The sequence below is a fragment of the Staurois parvus genome, unplaced genomic scaffold, assembly GCF_062004578.1.
Source record: "Staurois parvus isolate SC_StPar_1 unplaced genomic scaffold, SC_StPar_1.0 ptg000019l, whole genome shotgun sequence".
Taxonomy (NCBI): Eukaryota; Metazoa; Chordata; class Amphibia; order Anura; family Ranidae; genus Staurois; species Staurois parvus.
Window position 1 is genome coordinate 7,883,684 of NW_028317815.1, and position 19,916 is coordinate 7,903,599.

General features: G+C 38.1%; 1 protein-coding gene across 1 annotated transcript in view; it reads right to left on the bottom strand.

The window, feature by feature from the left end:
• The window catches only part of TAFA5 (TAFA chemokine like family member 5), a 637,333-nt gene that overhangs the window by 301,218 nt on the left and 316,199 nt on the right, over nt 1-19,916 (bottom strand). The window contains exon 2 of the mRNA XM_089684771.1: nt 7,675-7,824. Within this exon, the coding sequence (XP_089540897.1) occupies nt 7,675-7,824 (150 nt within the window). The remainder of the gene's footprint in view (nt 1-7,674; nt 7,825-19,916) is intronic.

Consider the following 19,916-nt stretch of genomic DNA (forward strand, 5'->3'; position numbering starts at 1 on the left):
ATGAGTATGTTTTGTTGTATCTTGACACGTTCTTAGTTTGGCCTGAAGCATGGCCTATGTCACAAGTCACAACCAAGGCCACAGTTAAAAGGTTATTTTTAAAGAAAGTTGTCTGTCACTATGGTATTCTTGAGGTTATAGAGACTCATACTTTATAGATGAAATCATGACTAACAATTTAATAAATTAAATGTTACACATTCCTTACCATATCAGAAAAGCGGTAAAGTCAAAAAGGGTTAATAAAATAATACTAAAAGAGATGGGTAAAACTTGTATAGAGAATTTTGCCTAAAGTGTTATTACACTATCAAAACTACCCCAAATGTAAAGACAGGACTTTCTCTTTATAATATACTTTTTTGGGACAATACCTAGGTTAAGATGTAAGGTTTTGTAAACAAATGCTTGTTCTGAACAATAGTCTTTATTTGTATGGTCAAAGCCTCCACAGGAGATTGAATTAGCACAAGCTAATCTACTCTTCCATCCCAGACCCTTCCTCCATTATAGGAACCCACAGCCTGCAGCTCAGAGACCTTGTTTTAATCTATAAACTGTTGCAGAAAAGTATGAAAGAATGCTTTGGGGACCCAATCTAGTGCTTCCCCAGACTGACACAGTGGCTAAGCCTGAAAGAAAGTCTACCTGGGTCCATACTAGTTACTGTAAAAAGTTTGCAAAATGATTGTTGTGAATCTTAGTGATGGGTCTGGAAAAAGATTGGGAAGTATTTTATTGTTTTCTGCTATATTCTATTTAGATGTAAACTGTGTGTTTATGATAGGTACATTGCATAATTTTATAACATGAAATCAAGTGCAGGGCAGCGTCAGGACATTAAAAGGAAGTCAGCCTGACACAACAGAACTTGGCATGCCATAACAAGTCACTAACTAAAAAGATGCTTTTATTGCAGCTCAAATACAGATATGTTCAGAAATCTGGCCATGGGCAATGCTGGATTTGTAGCAAATTGCACCCTAGTACACTGAGGATTCCCCTTGTGGCAATACGAGGAAATGTCACATCCCTCTTGAATGGTAGGAAGTCTTGGTGTTTTCTTTTCTAGCATATATTTATGGTTTACATGAGTAGGGATGCTGATTTCATGGCAATGTTGCTTATACTTTTAAGTAACCTTGCAGAGACGTTGCTTATGTTTCTGAACTTCAGAATGTGTAAAGCCACAGTTCCTGCTGAAAAGAAGCCCATTTTGCTTATGACACACCCTCCCATGGGACAGAGACTGTTTAAAACTGTTTGATAAAGCTTCAAGGGGACAGAGCTTCTGCTTTCAAGACCAGGAAATTCCCCGGCCATGGATGAACTCGATCAATAGTTCACCCACTGGAAAGTAGTTTGGAGAACTAATAATGGACTAATAGTTGTCCAGGAATGGACAAATAGGGAGGAAAATTAGCAAGTTGGCCTTGCTCAGAGCTATGCTTTAGAGACTTTACTTTATATTTGTTATACCCATAGGGTTCTTCTTAAAGATTCTTTTCTTCAGCTGTGTTCTCATGAGAAAAACTGAGATAACATTATTCCTAGGCACATAGCCAGCTGTGATCTTAAGTGCCTACTAGACATAGAAGTGTATTGTCCAACCAACTGACATATGATCTAATTCCTATTGCTAAGCTGTACTAAAGCTGTTGTAACATTCTCAATGATGAGAGATCTTTGTCGCAACTATTTTGTGTGCGTGTTTTCTCTCCCTGTGCATAGTAGGGGTTAATATATTTTTCACAGTATATACGGATTTCTTTCAACTTTAACCAGCATGGTATTATATAAAATAATTGCATACATAGTTATTCTTCTGACAAATTATTGTAACATATCCCCAAACATATTCTGATGCAGTAGTGCAAATGGACAAAATTGTCTATCCAATTTTATATTCCTATAATGGTCTTATGGGTTGATAATATTCTATAGAATATACACCCAGATGATAAAATAAGACCTGCTTTCAGATGATTAATGAAATGAGTGTGGCCAGCACTGACAAAGAAGAATCCGGCTACAAAGACAGGCAGACCCTCTTATTTCCACAAGATGGTACCCATAGATAGCACAATCATACATACTGCATATCTCCTTTTAACATTTTAGAAAAGCATACCTGTTTTACCTCATTTAGAAAAATATACATTTGTTAATTCTTGCCATATTAGTATTGTTAGAAACCTCATCAATATGGATACTAGGGTAGTCAGCGAATATTGAAATACTGTAATTATTTTTATCTGAGAAAAGATATTGCATATTCTACAATGAAAAAGGTGAAACCATTTTAATCTATAGTAGTAATGTATAGTATACAGTATAGTAAGGACAGCCACATCACTGATCTATTCAAGTCACATCTTCATCTATCACCATAAATTTGTTCTGCTTAAGCCACCTCCTGCACAGAGTCAATTCCAGCTACAAAAATAGACACGCCATTGAATAACATTTGTAGAGGCCAGATAGGCTTGGAACTTTGTTTTTCTGTTATATAAATCAATATATGACCCTAAAATTTCCCTTGAAGTTACTGAGTAGAAGAGCTGAAAAACTATTGTGTACTGGTAATGTGGCTGTCAGAACATTTCCTCTATATTGCTGTTAAAAGGTAAAATATACATTTATATGTTATATATTTCTATGAGACAAGAGATGCTGCTTATCACATCGTTTTGCCAGTGATTTTGCTGAACAAGCTAAATGTTTTTTATTAATTCATTGCATGGACTACCAGGCAACATCCTACCTTTCTTTAGATGTGACAGCAAAGATCAATGAAGCATATATTATTCACCCAATAGGTCAACAAAGAAAATGGTAGAATTGAGTCCAGGGTGTACAAAGTAAATTAACAAAATGCCTCTTGGGGTGTATTTCTTAATAGTCACAGAATAAGCAGTTCACTGCACAACTACTAGAATAAAATTATAATAGTGGACCATTAAATACAGTAGAGTACTGTTGGGTCCTTTCAAAAAGTAAATAACCTAAATTCTCATATTTAAATTCTATTTTAGGAACTCTGTTATATATATATACTGATTTCCTGTATGTACAATATACTGCGTAATGAACAAAAACATAGAATATGTTTTATTGATAACAGCATTATCTGCTCTGTTTTTTAACTAATATATTTTAAAAATGTTGCCACCCAAATTTTCATGCTAATTACATATTGGCTAGTCTTCTAAACAATGTGGAAGAGTATTAAAGATTTTTATGTCTTCAGTTTAGGAAAGAGCTTAGAAAATAGACATGGCATATACTTTTGCTTCTTCAAGAGCCAAATTAAGCTGTTTTCGGAGTTAATGTGTCTAATGAACAATGTTATGTCAGCATTTAGTAGTAAAACAATGTTAGCTTGTTGCTAAGAAATTTCATACGTGAAATATTAGGTAAAAAGACCCCAAAAATAAAATGACCACACTCAAAAGTAAAATTAATTGCACACAAGACTTTAAAGGTACAATAATAATTTACTATTACCCTGATCCTAGAAGCTAGCTTTAAACCTCAAAATTGTCTATAAACACAACTATGAAAGCTAACAAATACAGCAAAAAATACCTAATTTCAATTGTCACTACAAGGCTTTAGGTGCCTATATGTGTTGGTGCACTTTCTTCTTCTAGGTTTCAGGGTGCCTGCAATTCCAAGTTATACCATATTCAGTGTAGACCTGCCCCCTCACATTGCCAAAGCCATACTACTGCCCCATCATTGTGATGGGTTGGCTTACCAAGAATTACAGCAGAGCTTTACCCATAACAACTTGATAAAAATGTTCTTTAGCATGGAAAATACATTCCACATTAATGATTATGATACCAAAATGAATGTTTGCTGTAAATTGTCTCCAGCATTGTTCCTGTTTCTTCTTGCCAGGGGCTGCCATTTTGCTGAAGCCCAGAGCCCCTGAACAGCAGTAAATATTTTAGGCTCTCAGCAGGTTAGCCTCTACATCTGTGGCACAGTGCTGCAAAATAGAAAGTAACTGAGCATGTGCAGAGCACGGTAGACCATTGTATTCCTGGATTTTAAATAGTATAGGCACTTATTTTTTAATGTTTTACATAGCTATACCTGCAAAAGGGGCCAGTATGTAGTGCTCTGACTAAAGTTCCACTTTATTGAAGTTTATGATGTGATAGAGTGGCAGCATTCTACTGAGCAAGAAATTACTCACTGAAATTTGCATATTAGTCTGATCCAAAATTCTGTGCCTCAGGGAAAAGTGGAGGAGCCTATGTAATGTCAACAGAGAATTAAGTGGAATAATAAAGTGTATCTCCTGTGCTAGCAGTGTGTGAATAACAATCCAAATAAGTGAAATAGTTAAAGCTGCTGCTAACATGTGTTTGTGTTCCCACAAACAGGCTAGTATGTGATTTTAAAATGTTGCGCTGCTGTGAATACAGTGAATAAAGTGAAATGGTGTACAGTAATAATGAGCAAAACTAAAATCCCAATAAATCTAAACTTTATTGGAAAATCAATAAATCCAAAATGACTGTTTATAATGTAAACATACCTAATTTCATATATAAATTAAAGATCATAAATCCCACCTCTCCCATAGGAATACCTTATACCAATAGTACATATGATGATACACACAAAAGAGTGATAAATATTCCAATATCCAGTCTTTCTTTAAATCAATTTCATCATTAATAGTGAAACATTCTTTTTGTGATTATCAACATCATCTAAAGTACTGCCTATTATCAATCATAGTGTGTTGCGTTTGTGCCACCTCCAACACCTCAGTGCTCACAGAACTCTCACTTCCATTGAGATGTATATGGACCTATCAATGTTAAAACATCAGATTTCCTCCAACACACGTTGCCCCCTAGGGGCCATGCTCCTGTGTCCCCAATGCTCCAGTGGTAGATGGGTCAAGGTCCCTTTAAGGCTCACTTGACTTCATATGGCTCTAAAAATCTTACCCAGATAAGGGAAAAAAGAAATGCCTCCAATGGTGTAGTATGAACATGTAATCCATTTTTTTTATTAAAGGTAAGTACAATAAAATCGAGCATAAACTGCATCGTGCTTCCGCTTGTCACTTCCGGTCCAACGTCTGCCTCTGTTCATGCGGTAGGCAGAATACACATCCTTAAATAGCCCTATGCAATTCAATAGGTTGGTGGCCATTTTGTTGTAGTCCATAGCCTTCTATTGTGGTGGCCATTTTCCCTAGGACCTGTCTATATACAGGTTACAAGGAGCCATGATGTTGTAGCCAGAGATTAAGCTATCTCTCCATTATAAAGATATTACTACAAAAAGGGGGTATATTATGGAGGACAACGTAAGAATATTAAATTTACATGACAGTATATTTAGGGGCACATAGGGGTGATGTAACAGGCATACCAATACTGGAGACTAAAACTAGTTGTCAATGCACTTAGAAACCTTGCGCCTCACACTAAAAGGAGCAAGGAAAGGGGCCCCAAACATAGTACCATTACAATAAATATAAAATAAATTAGGTACTTTTTTTTATCTTATCTTCTCAGTTCAATCCTTTATGTAAGCTCAACACCTAAAAATAAACCTAAAGCTTAGCCAACTCTAAAACTTAACCTTTAGTTCAGCCTAAAATAACTCTATAAACAATAAACAACCATATAGCATATGTACCTTAATACACACATAGCACCATATTGACATTTGTCCACATTGAAGTTGTCCAACAATCAACAGTGGAAACTGTTGGCCATTTAGAAGCAAAAACATGCATCTCATAGTGTTGCTCAGCAAGGTCTGACTGGGAAGTGCTTCATCTGTGCCCTTATGCTGTCAAAAACAAGGATAGCATGGAAGGGGATGAACGTTTTACTGAACCCAGCAACTGCCTCTGTGCTAGGACATGACTGCTTATAGAAGCTTGTACATGGGTGTGTATCTATATGTACATGCAGCAGTTAAAAAGTTTAACTTGCTTAAATAGAAGTTTGGACAAATGATGAATAGTGCCACATGTTTTAAAAAGAAATACATTATTGTATTATATCTTGTTTAATTTAGTTCATAAAACTACAAGCAATATCTGACATGCTTTGGCATAAATAGCCTTGAAGAAAGTTAACTCAATCATGCTTTAATTGTAATGCAATTCAAACTCTGTTCATAGGTCATTATGATGATTATTCTCAAAAAGTATGTCTTTGTATATAAGCAACAAAAGTGAAACTTCGTTTGACATGACAGTACCTGCAAAAGGATGCAATTTGTTTATGTGACACAAAATTGCATTCTTTCCAAAGACAAACATTTGCCTCACAGAATTAGCATGTGAGAAGGCTCCAGGCTGCTACTGTTTTGGCAGTGAGTCATATGCAGTGATCATTTTAATGAGAGACAAAATACTAGAAACAAAAAGGAAAACAGGAGAAATACTATTCTAACAATGCTGCAAGTGTTTTGTTTTTCAACTGCATTAACTTTCACGCAGGAAAAGTCACATTAGCCTAAGGGTGGCATTAAAACTCTGAATCTGAATTGGAGCAAAATGCATTTTTTAAGCTACTAATCGGGTAGCAGTGGGTACATCTCATAAGCTACATTTTTCATTTGTAATATTCAAAAATGTTTTGAGTCCAGTTATTCAGAATTCAAGGAATATTAGAACGCTCCATTAAATGTCTGGCTTACTATTTTACATCTTTATCCTCAGCTCTGCGGCAGTAAAACAACACTTTGTTACACACCACTGGAGAGCATAAACATGTTTTGAAATGCATACATGCATTATAAACATTTTGTGTGCACTGCATACAATACTGGATCAAGTATAGAAGCACTAAAATATAACAGACTGTTAAAATGTAGGTGAATGGGTGAATGTGTAGCCATATGCAAACATTCACACACAAACACACAGTGGGGTTGATTTACAAAAGGCAAATAGACTGCACTTTGCAAAGTGCAGTTGCACTCTAGTTGCTCCAGAGCTTAGTAAATGAGCAAGGGATCTCCTGACTTCCATCAGGCATGTGCAAGCAAAAATGCTGTTTTTTATTTTCCATACATTCGACTGGGTATTTTTTGCAAAGTGAAGCTTTACCTCATTTACTAAGCTCCAGAGCAACTGCACTTGCAGACTGCAACTGCAGTTTGCAAAGTGCACAGTCTATTTGCCTTTAGTAAATCAACCAGGTGGTGTGAGCTAATATTTAACAAGTCTATATGGCCTTCAAGTTGCAAAGGAGCATAACATCCTTGATACAACAAAAGGGACAATAGCAAACAATGGCAGTGTCCTCTGTGAATCATTCATATATAGTGAAAGAGATATAGCTAAACAAACCTGGGCCTTTAATGTGACATGTGAAGCTGGGCCCTATGACAACTCTACAATAAAAAGAATTACATCAAGAATAATAATCATATTTAAAAATATTCATCAGAAAAAAAGTCCTGTAAGAATGAAAGATCTAACAACAAGCATGTTCAGAAGGACGTAATCTGTGGTGGGCCCATATTACTCTCATGACAGGTTTCCTTTAGTAGAGATATAGCTGGGCTTACTCATGGGATCAGGCGGGTTCCTAAACCACTGTGTTCTGCTTCAACACATTTGAATACCTTCCTCATTTATTACAATTTTTATATTTATATTTATTAATAAGGGACTCTTACCATCTACACAGGCTGGCCTTGCTCTTGTTGTGCCGGCAATCTGTCCTTTTCTACATGCACAGCGAGCTGTTTGTCGGGCTATAGTCCTTCGGGGCTGACTGCTATCTCTGTCGTATGTAACAACCTCACACGTACCTGCAGCCAGTTGACCTGGAAAAAGAGGCAGCAACAGGTAGCAATGTCAGAGAATGCACTACAAGCAATCAATTATAGGTAAACAGAGTGAGACCCAATGCAGCAAAAGCCACTTCTCTACAAATGGGAAATAAGCTGGAGGATGTAATCAAACTGAGATGACATATAATTTTTCTCAGAGCTGGACATGTCAAAACCCAGCAAAGTGATGCTGTCAAGAAAATTGTTATTGGCCTACAGAAGGAGAGCTGGGTCAATCAGGTCAGAGTTACTTTGATGTAGTTGAGAAGGCAAGTACAGAGAGATGGGCTTTTTTGAACTAAGGGTATATTGTTTCATTTAGTAAATAATAAATGCTATTTTGTATTTATATTTATAGAAAAATCTGCTAGTAGAAGATGCAGGTTCTAAATAGACATGCCATTGGCCGAAAGAATTACGCAAAAGTTTTTTTTCCCTGCATTACCATGCATTGCCTATATTTTCAAATGCTATCGTAAATATGAATTACTATCTTCCAAGGTGTGAAATTTATAAATTATGCAGTAGCTAATGAAGGTGAAAAACTGTTGTTAATGAGGCAACTGCTATTATTAATAACAAATGCTTGAGACATAATGCAACCGTTTTTTCTTTAGATCAGTGTTACTCACCCTCTTTTCTGACAAGGCACATTTGACAATTACACACATTTTGAGGCACCCCATTCTAAAATGCAAACAACTAAACTAATAATTTAACATAATAAAGCAGTATCCACTCATATAGGACACCAAATGACTATCTTGCACAAAGCAAGTGTACCTTTGCACACTGGTATTGACAAGTATTCAGCATTTCTATTCTTCCTCAGTTTATCTCCCTTATGCCAATAATATTATTATTATATTATTATTATACAGTATTTATAAAGCGCCAATAGTTCGCTCAGCGCTGTACATTACAAAGGGGGACAGAACATGTGACAGAACAATACCAATACAATGTGATACACGAGGGGTTCGAGGGCCCTGCTCTTTGGAGCTTACAATCTAGGAGGGAGGGGATGGTGGCACAGGAGGAGATAGCTGTGGGGGATGGAGTGTTAGGAAGAGTGGAGGAGGTCGGCAAGTTAGCAGGGGGTGGGGTAGGCTTCCCTGAAGAGATGGGTTTTCAGGGTGCGCCTAAAGGAGAGGAGAGTAGGTGATAATCTGATGGGTTGGGGCAGGGAGTTCCAGAGGATGGGTGACACCCTGGAGAAGTCCTGGAGGCGGGCATGGGAGGAGGAGACCAGGGAACTAGAGAGAAGGAGGTCTTGTGAGGAGCGGAGTGTGCGTGCTGGGCGGTACTTGGATATTAGGTCAGTGATGTAGTTCGGGGCAGTATGGTGGACAGCTTTGTACGTCAGCGTTAGGATTTTGAATCTGATCCGTTGCGCAATCGGAAGCCAGTGGAGGGATTGGCAGAGGGGGGTGGCGGAGATGGAGCGGTTGGAAAGGTGAATGAGTCTGGCAGCCGTATTTAGGATCGACTGAAGCGGGGATAGCCAGCGGCGAGGCAGGCCAGTGAGGAGGGAGTTGCAGTAGTCGAGTCGTGATATGATGAGAGAGTGGATGAGCTGTTTAGTGGTTTCTGGGGTTAGGAACGTGCGGATTTTGGCGATGTTGCGCAATTAATATGAACCCAGTGCTGACAGGGAGGGGCAAACAAAGACACTGTGCAGGTACCCAATGTGCTCCCTGCCAACTGATGACATCATCGTTTGTTAGGACCCCAGTGGCTTGCTTACACAGTGCCCAAGGTTGTAATGCTGCACAATAAAAACTTGTCTCTATGAGTAACAAAAAAGGCAGGCTTGATCCACCCCTTGGCTTGTTGGCAATGTTTGGGCAATTTAAGGCATTTTGCCATGGCATCCCTGAAGAACTCAGAAGGCACCCCAGGGTGCCATGGCACTCTAGTTTAAAAAGGCTGCTTTAGATACATAAAAGCTGTAGCTGTGTAATAGAATTTACATTATTAGTTTTGTTTTAACGTAAACATGCCACAAACCTGGTCAATTTAAATTGAGCATGAAAACTTGCATACGTGGAAGTTATCTTTACTAAAAGTCATATATGAAACAAAAATTAGACCTGCAGATATATGCAGAAATAGCAAACCAGCACATTAATATAAGAGCCATACCAGCACCTCTCTAAAGTTATAGGTAAATTGACTGTCACATTTTTTCTTTGTAATCATACAGGTCTCGTTGCATGAAATTATCAATTAAGAAGTACAGAATGAGCATTTACAATAACTCCATATTTCTCTTCTACTGCAGTGGTTCCTTCTTCAGCATCATTTAGTTATGACTTAACAGCTGTTAAGCATGATTATTTAAAGTGTTTCTAAAGCCTCAAGGTTTTTTACCTTAATGCATTCTATGCATTCAAGTAAAAAACCTTCTGTGTAACAGAATGCCACCCTTATGCTTAGCTGAGCCCCATCACGATCCAGCGATGTGCATGAGTGCTGCAGCTCTCCTGGCTTTGTCCCTCCTCACTAGGAAGATTGATAGCAGTGGGAACCATTGGCTCCCGCTCCTGTCAATCAACTCCAATGATGAGGGGGTGGGGTCAAGTCCTGCTGTCTGTGTCGATGAGCCTGCATGAATGCCTCCATGGAAATTGGCTTCCTATTGGGGGCAGCAGCAATAGAGAGGAGGAGCCAGGAGTGCTGGCAGAGGACCCGAGAAGAGGAGGATCAGGGCCACTCTGTGCAATTTTATTGCACAGAGCAGGTGTTCATGGACATTTTTTTGTTTGTTTGTTTTTTTTTTTCAATTTTCCCTTACAACCACTTTAGTTGTGGCATTTTTTTTATTAGGTTTATTGATGTAGAATTAACCTCTGAAGAAAAAATTACCCAGTAAATTATTTGTTAAAAGTTTTGTCCAAGCACTCGTCCTTTGGAATTTTAATGCCGTTGGCTCATGCTTTCTTACACAACTTCCTCAAACAGTCAGACGGGGGAACTTCACAAGGAGGAAGGGACAGCTCAGTTTGGAGCAGCTGTCAGTGTGTTAGCTTGGAGGTGGAAAGAGCAGGGGAGTGCCCTGCAGTCCTAAACTATGAGGCCGTGGATTTTTACTAATGCACACAGCATAGCGAGACACAGCTCTAGTCCTTACTGGGAGTGCATTAACAAGGGTGGCTCCATAGGATCCTGAAAGGGAAAGGAGCCACCCTAAAACTGCAATGGAGCAGCAGTAAAGGGACAGTATAGAACTGAAGGATAGGCAAGGTTTGATCAGCACCTGAACTTGCCTAACAAAAGGAGGCTTTAATATCACTTTAATGAAAAATGTCAGTTTAACTGTTTAAACTTTCATGAGCAGATTGAACTGAGAGAACAATTTGAACATACTGTTATGCAGGCCATGGACGGTTCGTTTTTCGGCCGATTTTTCACTCGAAAGAATAATCAATTGATTTTCACACTGTTAGTGGGGCAATGGCATCGGCCGATTTTTGCGGTTCCTCTTCATTTCATTTATAGGTCATGCTGGAAAATCGTGAAAAATGGCCGATTTTCAAAATCATTGGCGGCAACATCGATTTATAGAACGAACGAAAAATCGTCCAATAAACAAACCGTCTATGGCCTGCATTAGTCTCCTATTACCGGTACCTCCTTTTGGGCAATAGATACAACTAACCCAGTGTTTTAAGTATTTTTTTTTTAAACCTCAACCTAAATTGTAAAAGGTGTGCACTCACATAGATTAGAAAAGGAGCCCGACACGTCATCAGTTCCTAAACAATGCATCCTTAGCTGGTTCTGAGTAGAAACATTTAACATTTTTGTAATAAGAAAAAGAGTTTTAGGGCCTGTGTTTTTGCTTTTGTTCACTTCAAGCAGGTTTTGAATTATTACACAAGTCCTTTGTATGTTTTTATTCACTTCAAGCAGGTTGTGCTTTTGTTTATTTCAAGCAGGTTTTGAACTAAGGGTATATACAAGTCCATAGGAATGCAAAACCAGCTTAAAACAGGTCAATGTAGATCAGAAGCTCTCCTGAAGGTCAGATGCATCTGTCAATGAATTCTTAAAGCAGACCGACAATGTATCTGAGCGCCACACCAAAAATGCTATTTAATTCATTTTTAATATTCAAAGCAAACTCCTCCATCCATCCATGTCCCCATGCTTTATATTGCAGAGAAACACTTAGAAAAACACCCCCCGCATTTCTGGCCATGGCCATCTAGAGTAAAGGCAGGTGATTTATTTAGCAAGTACTTCCTAAAATCCATCTGCCCTTAGCTCAGGCACACAGGCAGGAGGGTGTGCTTAGCTGAGTAAACCCCACCTCTCCTCCTGAAGACTTCGGGGATGTATGGCATAATTTGCCTAGGCATGGAAACAAGGAAGTAACTAAAAAAAGTATTAAAAAAAGTTTAAAACAAGTAAATATAGTATACTTTCCTATCTATTCACTAATGCAAGCAGCATAAGGATTCAAAGTAGTCAATGTTGATTGAGAGAGTGAAGTTCCATCACAAAACATCTCAAACTGATGTCAAATAGATGCCATGAAAAGAAGCCCACAGGAGGGTCAGGTAGTATGACAGGAGCACTGATGAACTTTAACAGTACTAGCTTTTCACCTAGATGTGCTACAGTTAAACAAAGTCACACTGACAGCACAAGACAAGTTACTTCAACGCAGCAGGTCCATGGTAGTAAATTACCTAAATGGCTACTGAACTGTGCTAAATGACATTTTCCTAAATAATGTTAAACGCACCACAAATAATTTAAAGGGACTGCATTGTGTGTGGTTTAAGTAATATACTATGGCTAGAGCAAAATATATATTTGTGAAAGTTATTTTGCAGGAAAATATAAAACATCACATAAGAATATGTAATATTTACCCCTTGCTGCCAGCAGGTGGAGCCTTTAAGTATACAGCTTCAGTTTTTTTACCTTGTTAAGGTATTGCTATGTTGTAAATAATGTTAGTAGCAGAAGATCAATTACACACCTGAATGAGACACACACCCTCTACCATCTCTGTACGGAGATTGGCTTTAATGACAGATAATCTTCTTAAAATGCTTGTAAGGTTGTCAAAGTAATGCTGTGATTCATTTCCCTAAATTATTCCAAAGTCCAAAACAATGTTTTATGCTTTTGTTTTGCACCAAATTAGAAGCTAATAATAACTACTAACTGTCAGCAGTAAGACTACCTTTTTCATTCTTTTCTTTCCTGCAAATACCACACAGTGATATCAGCCTGACATAATGTAAAAAATGAGAACCCTCAGCTTCTCATGTATTTCTGTACTGGAAGAAACAATAGCACCAGAAAGGAAACAAAGACACAAAATTAAATATGAACTAGAATCACTCATATATTATGATGTATGCTTTTTAGATTGAAACCAATCAAACAAAATTATATACGCTACACTAACGCTTCCATTACAGCTGAAAGCATCCCGATTCTGGATGTGAAGTATATGTGCGTTTCAGCACTTGCCACTGAAAGTTTGGAACCAGCTTTTAAGTAGGTCATAAAATAAAGCTGCATCTATTTTACATGTCATTATCTTTGTTGTTGTGCTTTTCAGTTAAGAATTTTCGCCAAGCATTTGTGAAGTTGTTAAACTGCAAACTAAACATTAAAGTGTTATATGATCATGTACTTGAACTCTTCAAGTTCCACAGCAACATGCAAAGGTATAGTATCTTTAACACACGAATGCTATTTAAGATTCTGCCTCTATGGCTTTTTTTCTGCTATAAATGTGTTTGTTAATGGTTTAAAAGGATTATTGTTTGTACATGAGATAAATGATGTAAATAGGAAAACATTATTGAATCACTTTGTTAACTTTGGTATGTTTGCTCTACCCCAAAACAATATATTCATGTTTACCCGGTAAAGCAAAGGCCAAAGTCCAATTCAAAGTTATCTATAACCAGTAATCAGAAATAATAGTTTGCCAGTAACATTAAAACAGATTTTAACACCCATGCCAAACTCTTTAACACCTAAAGCAGTTGTAAACCTCAGACATGAAATATGAACAAAGCATATCCCTCTACAGTGTGTCCTTGTCTCTATCACAAGCACTAAGTGTCATTTTAAGAGAAAAAGGTGACAGGGAGGCAGCTCCAACACACAACCTGTGATTTACAGCCCCAGCTCTGTTCCTGAATGGTGTGTAAAGAAGTGTGTGTGTGTCCCTTCCCTGCAATCAGCTCTCACTGAGCTTTGAATAACGTAACTTCCTTTCCTCATCCCGTTTTCTGAAAGCACAGACAAGCTGTAAAATACTGCACTCTGAACAGCTGAAGAGAGAGCTACAGATAAACAGGTACAACTTATATAGGAGATTTTGTTTCATCTGGGTGTACAATCATTTTAACCACTTCCCGTCTGCCCTATAGCAGATATACTGCTAAAGGATGGCACGGGTGCGCAAAATCATGTATATATACCCGATATATTCACAACCATGGCTGTTAATCACCGGGTCCCAGCCACTGTATGATGTATGGTTAAAAATGTTACAAAAATATCAGTCCTGTGCTGTGATCTGGGGATAAGACGCACTGATCTAATCTGGTCTGACTCATCATTTAGTTAATAATACCAAATAGCTGCCCCCTTAAAAAACTAACATGTGAATAGTGGTGGAAACCCCCTGGGTGAATGTGAATCACCAGAATGCTGTATCCAACTTATACTGCTGCAACCTTAGTAACTGGTATAAAACGCAAACAAAATAACTAAGTATATGACAAATGTGATATATAACAAACTTATATATTGTGCATAAAAGAACACCATAAAACTGCAAAGTGCCCTATGTGCAATAGCAAATAAACTTAGCACATTGTGATACCAAACAGCACTTCAAAATAATTTATATGTATATACAACATATAGTGAATGATGGTGAGAACCTTTGTTGTGTGAATATAAAGTCAATATAAAAATATCTTTCCAACTCTAACATAAACTCCAAACAGGAAGTGTGGTTGGAATGCATGGTTAAAAGATGATGCTGATTTCCTAATTGTTCTTAAGGGGACAGCATATTGTATACCTACAAGCCATATATCTATGTGCACGGTTTAGAGTGCACTGTTCCATGTAAGTGCAAATTTTGGGTTTTAATAAATTTGAATCTTTTAATATGGTAAAATACAATGATGGCTTTTTTTTTCATTTGAGCCTTGTTTGCTGGAGGATCCATCTTTCTGAAGCAGGATCAGTTGGTGAATCAGACAATATTCTATGCCAGTGGATTTGCCCCCAGGGTAGAGGAGGTTTGCAGTGACCCTCTGAGGTCTAACATGGAGGTGACCACATAGGATTGCTGGTGGTTGATTTAACATGGAAATTGTTTTACAGTGCCATCACAGGCGCTAAGTTTATTTGACATTGCACATAGGGCACTTTGCAGTTTTTTGTATTCACACAACAGCGGTTCTTACCATTATTCACTAAATTATATATAATAATATATATATATGTATGGAGAATCCTGGCCCATTGTATGTTGCATAAGTACATTAGGAGATAACTCCAGTGACTCCATCAGAAGACAGGTACAGTTCCAACATACATGAATTCGGGGCATAGATCTTTTTTTTTCTTTAGCACTCTAAAATAATGAGATAATTTATCTAGATGAGAGATGAGGGACTGCACAAAGGAGGATTTGCCATTGGCAGACCTAGAAGTCTGACTCAGTAGAGGTAGTGGGAAATGTCAAACCTATGCAGATAGACCACTGCTGTCCCACAAAGTGCAAATAATGAGATCATTTTTCTAGACAAGAGACCAGGGACTGCACAAAGGAGGATATGTCATTGGCAGAGCTATAAGTCTGACTTATTAGAGGGAAATGTCAAACCTATGCAGATAGACCACTGCTTTCCCACAGAGTGCAAAGGTCCTATTCTGCAGCTTCTGGCAGCTGACAGGCTTTCCTCAGCTGTGATTTCTTTAAAAACACACTGAATACTTTCACCTAAACTATATTGCAAAAAGTATTGGGACACCTCTCCAAATCATTGGATTCATGTGTTCCAATCACCTCCATGGCCACAGGTGTATAAAATCAAGCACCTAGGCATGCAGACTGCTTCTACAAACATTTGTGAAAGAATGGGTTGCTCTCAGCAGCTCAATGAATTCAAGCGTGATACTGTGATAGATTACCACCTGGGTTAAAAGTCCATCCGTGAAATTTCCATGCTACTAAATATTCCACGGTCAACTGTTAGTGGTATTATAAAAACATGGAAGCAGCTGGGAACAACAGCAACTCAGCCATGAAGTTAGGCCACATAAATAGTGGGGTCATTGCATGCTGAAGTGCACTGTGTGCAGAGGTTGCTAACTGTCTGCAGAGCCAATAGCTAAAGACCTCCAATCTTCATGTGGCTTTTAGATTAGCACAACAGTGCCTAGAGAGCTTCATGGAATGGGTTTCCATGGCCAAGCAGCTGCATCCAAGCCTTACATCATCAAGTGCAATGCAAAGTGTTGGATGCAGTGATGTAAAGCACACCGCCACTGGACTCTAGAGCAGTGGAGACGCGTTCTCTGGAGTGATGAATCACGCTTCTCTGTTTGGCAATCCCATGGATGTATCTGGGTTTGTTGGTTGCTAAGAGAACAGTGCTTGCCTGACTGCAATGTGCCAGGTGTAAAGTTTGGTGGAGGGGGGATTATAGTGTGGGGTTATTTTTCAGGGGTTGGGCTTGGCCCCTTAGTTCCAGTGAAGTGAACTCTTAAGGCATCAGCATACCAATATTTTGGACAATTTAATGCTTCCAACTTTGTGGGAATAGTTTGGGGATGGCCTCTTCCTGTTACAACATGACTGCTCACCAGTGCGCAAAGCAAGATCCATAAGGACATGGATGAGGGAGTTTGGGGTGGAGGAACTTGACTGGCCTGCACAGAGTCCAGACCTCAACCCGAGAGAACACCTTAGGGATGAATTAGACCTCACAAATGCACTTCTGGAAGAACGGTCAAACATTCCCATAGACACACTCCTAAACCTTGTGAACAGCCTTCCCAGAAGAGTTGAAGCTGTTATAGCTACAAAGGGTGGGCCAACTCAATATTGAACCCTACAGACTAAGACTGGGATGCCATTAAAGTTCATGTGCGTGTAAAGACAGGCGTCTCAATACTTTTGGCAATATAGTATATATATATATATATATATATATATTTGTTTTTGAGTTATATACCAGTTAGTAGGCCCCTTTCACATGAAAGGGTCCGCCTGTTTGTTTTTCATGTGCACCTGATTGGACGCTCTATTGCTCTCCATGGACCGGTGGGTTTTAAATGAACATGTGTCCGTTTTCACCTGCTTGCATCTCATCCAATTCTATCTGCTAAAAACAGAGGATGGGGATCCGTTCCCCATCCGTCTGGCTGATTGGATCGGATGACAGTCAGATGAAAATGGACAGGTGGTCTGTTTCCATCCAACAGCCCATAGAGGATAGTGGGCTGTGTTCTTGTCCGCTCTGCATAGGCACTGCAGACACGTACCTGTCATCCGCTAGCTTAGCGGAGATCACAGGCAGATCCCCCACTGAGCATGCAGATCCACTGATGGGTCCGCCCCGTGTGAAAGGGGTCTTAAGGTTTCAGCAATATAAGCTGGATGCAGCGTTCTGGTGATTTACATAGGGGGCTTCCAGCACTATTCACATATGTTAGTTTTTTAAGGGGCAACACTACACTTTTTGGCCATTCAGTTCCATTAGGTGTAGGAACATATTAACAGCAAGCCCATTAAATATCTTGATATTTTGGCAATACTTTATATATATATATATATATATATATATATATATATATGTATATACATATATCACAATACTGTAGTAGCGCCAGGGTATTTACACATAATATTTTCACATTTAGCTAATAACGTATTTCTGATAAAATGGCAGTATGGGTCTTTTTGTGTTATTTGTGAACAATGATGTATAAGATGCCATTCTATTTGAGATTAACTGAGTTAATGGTACTGCAGTCACATTTTAATCGGTATTTTATCATAGAGTCATAATGTTTTGATAAAAGAAAATATAATGATTGCCTACATGGAAACTAAAGATGTCTTATTTAGATTAAAAAAAAAATTATATTAAAAGATCAGTATGTATATGCATAACTTGATGTTAGCTTCATAAGTGTTGACTGAATATAATCTTTAAAACTGAGTAATGCATAACATACTATGATTTATTTCACATTTCTACATCTGTACAGCAAATAATAGCAAAAAGTTAAAAAGACATATTAGTATACTGAACGCATTTAAAATATTTATTGCATTGGCATTATTTGGTAATAATTCTTCCAAGTATTTGCTATCTACGCATAAAACATTCCATATTCATCTAAATTTATGCATGAAATGTTCACAGAGGGAAGCTACTGGAGTCTCTTCTCATTTTAGACAATCATTTAGCATTGAAAGCAGAGCTACATATAGGACATATATTTATATATATTAATGTAGGTCACCTCATTCTATTACATGCTCACTGAAGAATTTTTTATGCAAATGCTAATAGACAAAATTGCCCACCAAACTAAATCCATATATTAACCCAACAATTTTACCAAATATATATGTGATATTCATATTCCCTTCAACTAGTCCTCATTTGAATGTCCCTATTTGTATTCGAAATGTCTTGCCATATAATTCTTTTTTTTTTTTTTTTTTTTTTTAGAATTTTGTATAGGTACATTCTACCACTAACTTGCTGAAGTGTCTGTCCTATGAAATTGTGATTCTATTTTAATATAGTTCTAAGCAAGTTGATTTTTTTAGCTATGTCTTTCTCAAGCAATGTGAAAAAATACTTCAATAACTTTGTGTATATTTCAAGTAGTCAACCACAAAAATCACATTTCCTATTTTTGAAATTTGCCTTTAATATTTGTGTTTTTTATGTGAATTTAAAGTGCAAGAATACTTTGAAACATCTGACCAGAAAAGACCCACTCACCTCCCTGTGCATAAAAAAAACCAAAACAATTAGCAATTTAGGCTGGATTCTCGTTGTGATATCCTATCCATTACTTGGTATTGTTTACAGCCTTTGCTAAAACGATCCTGTGCACTACTGCACCCGTGACAATTCCACCATAGAACTGAATGTGATATTCTTCTCCTGCTAGATTGTCCTTATTTAGAAAATGTTCGGGTTTAAATATGATCCAATTTCGTGCTGTGAATGCAATGTTATAAAGTATACTGTGCCATATGCTATACTTAAATGGCCAAAAATACAATGCAATAGCCTTTGGGTATAGAGAGATTGATTAAAGGCGATAAAATAGTTATTTAAAACAGAACTATACTCACCTTCTCTCCAGTGCTGTGGTGTCTCAGTGCTCTTCACTGACTTGTTGGCCTTTGGGTACCAATCTTTAGCCAAATTTATCAGTTGGGCCAAGATGATGTCAATTCTGCACAAGCACAGGAGTTCATTCATCTTGGCATTGCCAAAACTGTTCACTAAGCTACATGTAAACAGCTCAGTGTACAGGGTGTACAGACAGGTAAGGAACTTTAAATCAGAAGAGATATAGCATATCTCTTTTGCATTAAAAATCCTAATTGGCATTTTTGACTCTAAATTTCCACTTTTAAGTTGCTCATTTGGCAGGATCAGAGACACCATCATTCTTCTGACATATACTATACCCAGTGTCATGGCTTGCCTTTCCTAGTGTCTTACAGGATAGTGCTTTATAGCAGCCTTTTTCAACCAGGATAACTCGGCACTCTAGGGTGCCGTCAGGTATCTTCAGGGGTTCCTTGGCAAAATGCCTAAAACTTGCCCAAACATTGCACACAAGCCAGCGGATGGATCAGCCTGCCTTTTAGTGCCACAAAGCCACAGATTTTCATTGTGCACTACTACAAACTTCTAGCTGCCGGTGTCCTAACAACCAATGACATTGCAGTTGACAAAGAGGACATTTGGCGCATGCACAGTATCCTTGTTTGCCCCTTCTCTGCCTTTCTCCATCAGCACTGGGGTCACATTATCTGAGTGAGGGAG